Below are 6,783 nucleotides of genomic sequence, written 5' to 3' on the forward strand. Positions count from 1 at the left end.
CATAAAAAAGCTTACAAACACTCTTTAATACTGCGAACCTAAAGCTCCGAAAAAGGCTTCTTTTGATCAAAGTCTTCACTTTTCTTAAAGGCATTTCCATTCTTCTCAGTTTCACTATTCTCCATCTGTGTTTGCTTCTTTTTAGTACCTTTCTTGCTTCTATCGTTTTTCACCTTGTTCACCCTTTGACCTTGGTCGTACCCCTTCTCTTGAGATTTAAATTTTCTTCAGAAGGAAGATCTTTGATTAAATCTGGCCATTCTTGTGAAGACCTGGCTTCCAAACACAACATACCCATTAAGCTTGGAGATGGCTCCACGACCTTCCGCAAACTTGGGAAACCTTACAAAGCTAAAACATTGTCCTCTCATACTACATTTCCTTGGAATAAAAGTTATAACATGATCGTGATAACCAAAAATTTTCCATAACCCTTTCTAATGGAGTTTTTTTGGTTATCTCTCCATGAAAATTGTTGAACATCCTTTAGTCCCTCCACAAAACCGAAACACCATCTCAAAATAATTCAATTGCCACATATAAAGTAAGGTTTTTTTTTTCACATTGGATTAGAAAAGTACTAATTTCTCCAATCAAAATAATTAATAGAACATAAAAACATCAACCAAGGTTCGATCATTTTTTTTGTCGAAACCAGGGTATCCACCGCCAATAGTGGTGACTAATACTCTCACCACAGGTGCTCTCCAAAGAGGTAAACGACTGGCCAGGAAATGTACTCCATTCCCATGGGCAGGGATCAAACCCCCGACCTCATGGTCATGGAGGATCCGACCGTTTTAAAAAATAACAAAAAATAGATACATTTATATTCATTTTTGAAGTATAAATTCATTTAATATGATTTGACCGAAATCTTAATTTAGATCAAATTCTTTCTTTACCGATTATATTCCTTTGTTTGTTTCCATAATATTGATTTGACTCGATCAAAGCCCTAATTAGGATGAACATTAAAAGATTAAAATGCAATTAAGCTTATTGACATATATGTGTTAAAATAAAACTATTTTTATTCACATCCGATCGTAAAAGTACTAGTTGATTTACTCAAAATAATTAATAGAACATAAGAACATTAATCAAGGTTCGATCATTCTAGAAAAAAAGTATACAATTATGTTAAAATTTGAAGTACAAGTTCATTTAATGTGATTCGATCGAAACCGTAATTTAGATGAAATTTTTTTTTTCGATTTTATTTTTTATTTGTCGTCATAGTATAGTATGTATTTGGTTTGACTCAATTAAAACCCAATGTAAAATTAATATAAATATATTAAAATAAAATGAGGAAGGAATGCACATACTAGGGTTTTATGGTCAAATGGGAACAAGAACCCTTTTGTTTTTTAACTATGGTATTCAATCATCATATTACGGTACATTTTTTTGGTAACAAGAAAATAGATTATTCAACTAATAGTTTGTAGCAGTGATTGAAAGCACATACATGCTATCCATCCTTAACTGATGAAGGACCAAAGAGGGAGCTGTATGGAAAATCTGGGTGCCAACCGGGAAATCCTTCATCATTCCAGCCAACAAGTGAGCGACATAATTCACCTCCCTTGGAATCTGCTCAAAACTAATTCTCCATTCATGACTACATGGCTCCCGAATTCTTAGAACCAAATCTCTATGTAAATACCCTCTCAAACCACCATTGATACTTTTAATAGCAAGTGCGCAATCCGTTGCAACATCTCTCCATTTAGCATCCCACGCCATAATAAGACCGTCATAAATTACCCATACCTCCGCTTACTCAACACCATACCTATCAATATTTCTACCTATCGATATTTCTACCTATCCCACACACCCAATTATTGTACTCATCTCTCGACACTATTGCCGAGGCGACTAAACTTGAAACCGGACTACAAGCACCATCGATATTCAATTTAATGAATCCCGAAAGAGGTGGAACCCACATTCGATCCCCATTGTAGGATAATTATACAAATATGTGCTTAAAGTATATATATATATATATATATATATATATATATATATATATATATGCAACTCTATTAATTGTGTTTGAAAAAAATACTAATCATTACAAATATCATAAAAGGAAGGTTGGTGAGAAAAAGGAAAGAAAAAAAATGCATGCAAAAACAAATCTGATAATTTTAAATACAATATAATTAAAAAACAATACAAAAAATTATAAAAATATAAATACAGAACAAAATATACAAATAATTATATTTTTTCAGTGAAGACTAAGAAGGGTCTGAAATTTCAAACACGTGAGGAAAACATGGTTCGTAGTTTGGTTTTCCTTTGCAATGCTCTTCCATAGAAGTTGTAGCCCCACATTTTCCTTCCTTTTTCTTTCTTGTTAAAAATAATTAAAAAAATTACAATTTTAAATATTTTTTTCTTTTAGTTATAAATTCACTTGTCTTTCACCCATTTTTTTTTTATAAGTTCTCTGTCTCTCTTACTCTCTAAGTGAATATAAACTATAGCTAGAGAAAGAGAGAACTTGAAGCAAATTGAGCTTTTGTTTTGTTAATTTGACCCCTGAATAGCTAAAAGCTTCAGCCTCTTTGTTATCCAATTTGTAAGCCTTTTTTTCGTTTCTTTTATGATATTGGTTTGTGGATTCATTTTCAACTTTCTCATTTCCATTGTTAAAGCTAATGGTTTCTTTTCCTTTTCTCTTTTTGTTTTTGTTTTTATGGAATTTCTCTTTAAGGGCAACATCTACTATGAAATGAGAGTAAACCCTTTTTTTATTATTTGAAATGTACTGATTTTGGTGAAGGGTAGATCATTTATCTTGGTTACATTTTGGAGCTAAATTTAGATTTGATTTTCACTATTGATTGTTAAAAACTGTGGTATGTGATTGACTCTTGATGACCTTTTCTCACCGTTTCTTAACTTTATATGTGTTCAGAGAAGTGAATTAAAAAGATAACATCTTTTGGATAATTATCATTTCTCATTAAAGGTGTAGATTTTAATTTTCAGGTTATTTCTGCTTCGTAAAGAGCATCAAGTCGTAAGTGTTATCAGATTGTTTGATTCTTAATTCTTGGTTTTGATTACTAGACTATTCTTGTTATGAGTGTTGCTTTTGATGATAAGCATTATTTTTTTTTTGTGATAATTTTTTTTTGCTTTGTTTGGGTTGATAGAAGTGTGCTATTCCTTTTCTTCTAAATTCATGAATAGTGTATTTCAGCTCTCCTGCAATTGATTTCTGCAGGGATTTTATAATATTTTTTGTTGAATTTTATGGAATTCTATGATATGTGAATTGGTGCATTTCCTATATAAACCACACGCACCCCCCCTCTCTCTCTATATATATTTCATGTAGTGACTGATCAATTTTACATATTATTATCATGAAGAACAAAAGGGAAGGTTTCTGGTGCTCTCACAAAGCTAGAATTAGTAAGAAGATAGAAGATCTTATGGCGAAAAGGGGTGTCAAAGTACTCAAAGGTGACGAGAAGAAGGAAAAAAGAGAGGATATGTGGCTTGCCCAAATTGGCCAACGAGAAAACCACCGCTATGCTTCGGACAATTCAGAATCAAGTTTACTGATCCACCAGCTTGGGCGAGACATCTCGATTAACTGTCTCCTTTGTTGCTCAAGGTCTGATTATGGCATCATTGCAACTTTGAATACGAGTTTCCACTCTCTTATACGGAGTGGTGAGCTGTACAAGTTGATGCGACAAAAGGGAATTGTTCAACATTGGGTTTACTTCTCCTGCAACCTTCTGGAGTGGGAGGCTTTTGATCCAACCCATCGTCGATGGATGCATATGCCTAAAATTAGGGCCAATGACTGTTTCATGTGTTCTGATAATGAGTCATTGGCTGTTGGGACCGAACTTCTGATTTTTGGAAAAGAAATAATGTACCCTATTGTTTATAAATATAGCATTTTGACGCACACATGGACACCCGGGATGAGGATGCATACACCCAGGTACTTGTTTGCATCTGCTAGTCTGGGTGAAATCGGAATTATAGCTGGTGGTTGTGATTTGCGTGGAAATATTTTGAGTTCAGCCGAGCTTTATAATTCTGAAACTGGCAAGTGGGAGACCATTCCAAGCATGAATAAGGCCAGAAGAATGTGTTCTGCGGTGTTGATGGAAGGGAAGTTTTATGTTATTGGTGGCATTGGGGTTGAGAATTTGAAGATAATAACATCCGGAGAGGTGTATGATTTGAAGACCAAGACTTGGAGTGAGATACCTAACATGTACCCTGCAACAAACGAGGGGGCTGTATCAACAAAAGAACCTTTTATAGCCGAGGGACCTCCTCTATTGGCAGTTGTGAATGATGTGTTATATGTAGCTGATCATGTATTGAAGCAAGTGAAGAAATATGACAAGGAGAAGAACTTGTGGGTAATAGTAGGGCGATTCCCTAAGCGTACTGCCTCAATGGATGGGTGGGGGATAACATTTAAGGCATGCGGAGATCAACTAATGGTTATTGGAGGACCTAGGGTTTTAGGTGCAGGGTTTGTTGAGATCAACTCTTGGGTCCCGAAGGAGGGTCCACTAGAATGGAACTTGGTTGGCAGAAAGCCCTCTAGCAGTTTTGTGTATAACTGTGTCGTCATGGGATGCTGACATGTGCATCTAGTTTCGATGGCACCATGTTGTTGCATAAAGTCGTTTTCTACTACAACCCATAGACACAGCCATAAGAGGAGGGTTGAAGATTTCGAACCTTCTTAGTTTTATTATATTTTGTAACTTTCCTTCCATTTTCTTTTTTGTTCCTTTTGTTGGGTGGTTGCCATCAGGGTTTGTTAAAGTTTGTGTTATGTAGAACAAAGCATAGTTCCATAACAAAGTCCCATTACATTTTAGACTGTTTTCAATGTTAAGCAAGTTTCTTTCAACCAAATATCAGTCTCGATCAATTATTGAACACACACATATTTATAACAGTTTACCCATTCCATACTCTATTCCTCCAGGGAAAGAAAAAGATAAAAAGGATGAGAGAGAGAGAGAAAAGGGGGGAAGGGATTTTTTTCCATTTAATAATGATATATAATTTTTTTTAAAATTTGTAGTAAATTAATTATTTAGGATAAATGATCAAAATAGTCACTTTTGTTTGCCTCATGTTACATTTTAGTCACTTATGTTTGAAATGTTACATTTTAATCACTTATGTTATCGTTTTGTTACGAAATGGTCACTCTGCCATTAAGATCTATTACCTCCTAAACAACAGTCCGGTGTGGTAGTTAAAATGATTTTTGAATGCCAACGTGGATGTTCAGTCAAGTAAATTAATTAATTTTTTAATTAATTGAATTTTCTAACCTTGAACTGGAAAAAAAAAACTCTTGGTCTCATTTTTCTCTTAGTTTTCGTTTCCATTTTGATTGAAAAAATAATCTATTTTCATAATCTTCTTTGTTGAATCGAAACAGTAGAAACCAAATTGTGTGCTCCATCAATCGATTGAATTTTTTATTCAAAATAGAAGAACAAAGGATCGATTCGATCGAGGGTCCAGGCATGGATTACCGTAAGTAATGAGTTTTTTTGTTCTTTACCTGGATTTTGGGTTCAGATATTATGGTTTTTTTTTTTTGCAAAAATATTATCCATCTTTTAATGTTTTTCTGTATATGTGATAGACAAAAAAAGACATGCTTCGTTTTTGTTTATTTATGTATTGTGCGCAACCACAATAGCAAGCAGGTATAGAGGTTGGAGCGTCCATTTCTTCTTCTTCTTCTTCTTCTCCATAGTTCTGTTCTTCTCTTATCTTCTTTGACGGTAACAAAGAAAACTCAACTATTACTTCTTTTTAAACTGGAGAAAATTGAGTTTTAGGGTAAAATTTTGTATTCTATTTTCATTAAAAAAAATTAACTTTTCTCATCCTAGCTGGACATCCACATTGGCATTTAAAAACCCATTTTAATTGTCCCGTCAGATTGCCTTTTGGGATGTAACAGATCTTAACTGTAGAGTGATCATTTTGTAACAAAATGATAGCGTAAGTGACAAAAATGCAGCATTTCAAACATAAGTGACTAAAATGTAACCCAAGACAAACAAAAGTGACTATTTTAATAGTTTATCCAAATTTTTTATGATACTTATCATTTTCTAATTTACTATAAAATCAACCTTAATTATGGAAATAAAATTGATCTAGATTCGACCAAAAAAATAATATCAATTGCGTGAATACATTTTCTTTTTATATATTAAGTAATTAATGATTCTTTGTAATAATTTTTTTAACACAATATCTAGTATTATTTATAGCCCCTCTCCAACTCATAAATATGAGGATAATGCATTTCAACAAACTCGAACCCATATCCTTCTGCACTAGGAACAATATCCATGGCGATTGAATTAAGACCCAATTTGACTATTAACATTTTTATTTTGGTCATTTTATTTTTTATTTTCAATTTGAAAAATTTTAAATTTGAGTAAATGATCGAAATTTAGAAAATGGAAGGGTAAACTATGTTATTTTAGTGAAGAACCGCTCACTTTCCCTCTCCTTCCTCTATTTTCTATCAAGTTCTCTGTAAGACCCAATTTCTGCCCGGCCCAATAAAACCCAAACAAAACCAAATACAAAAATTAAAACCCAAACCTAACTAAACCTAAACCCAACAACCCAAAATCTAACCAAAACCTAGCCCAACAGGCCCACAACATAAACATTTCAGCAAACCCTAGGCGTTGCTCGCCTCCGCCCAAATTGACCAAAGATCAAGACGCC

At 33.6% G+C, this 6,783-nt stretch overlaps 1 protein-coding gene across 1 annotated transcript; it reads left to right on the plus strand.

Moving 5' to 3' along the window:
- The first annotated feature begins 3,392 nt into the window (after positions 1–3,392).
- On the plus strand, positions 3,393–4,864 carry LOC105764631 (F-box/kelch-repeat protein At1g74510-like). Its single transcript, XM_012583281.2, has one exon. It carries the CDS (start codon positions 3,393–3,395, stop codon positions 4,641–4,643), a length of 1,251 nt encoding a protein of 416 aa, XP_012438735.1. The 3' UTR covers positions 4,644–4,864.
- The last annotated feature ends 1,919 nt before the right edge of the window (positions 4,865–6,783 follow it).

This window comes from Gossypium raimondii, chromosome 12, assembly GCF_025698545.1.
Source record: "Gossypium raimondii isolate GPD5lz chromosome 12, ASM2569854v1, whole genome shotgun sequence".
In the NCBI taxonomy this organism is placed as follows: Eukaryota; Viridiplantae; Streptophyta; class Magnoliopsida; order Malvales; family Malvaceae; genus Gossypium; species Gossypium raimondii.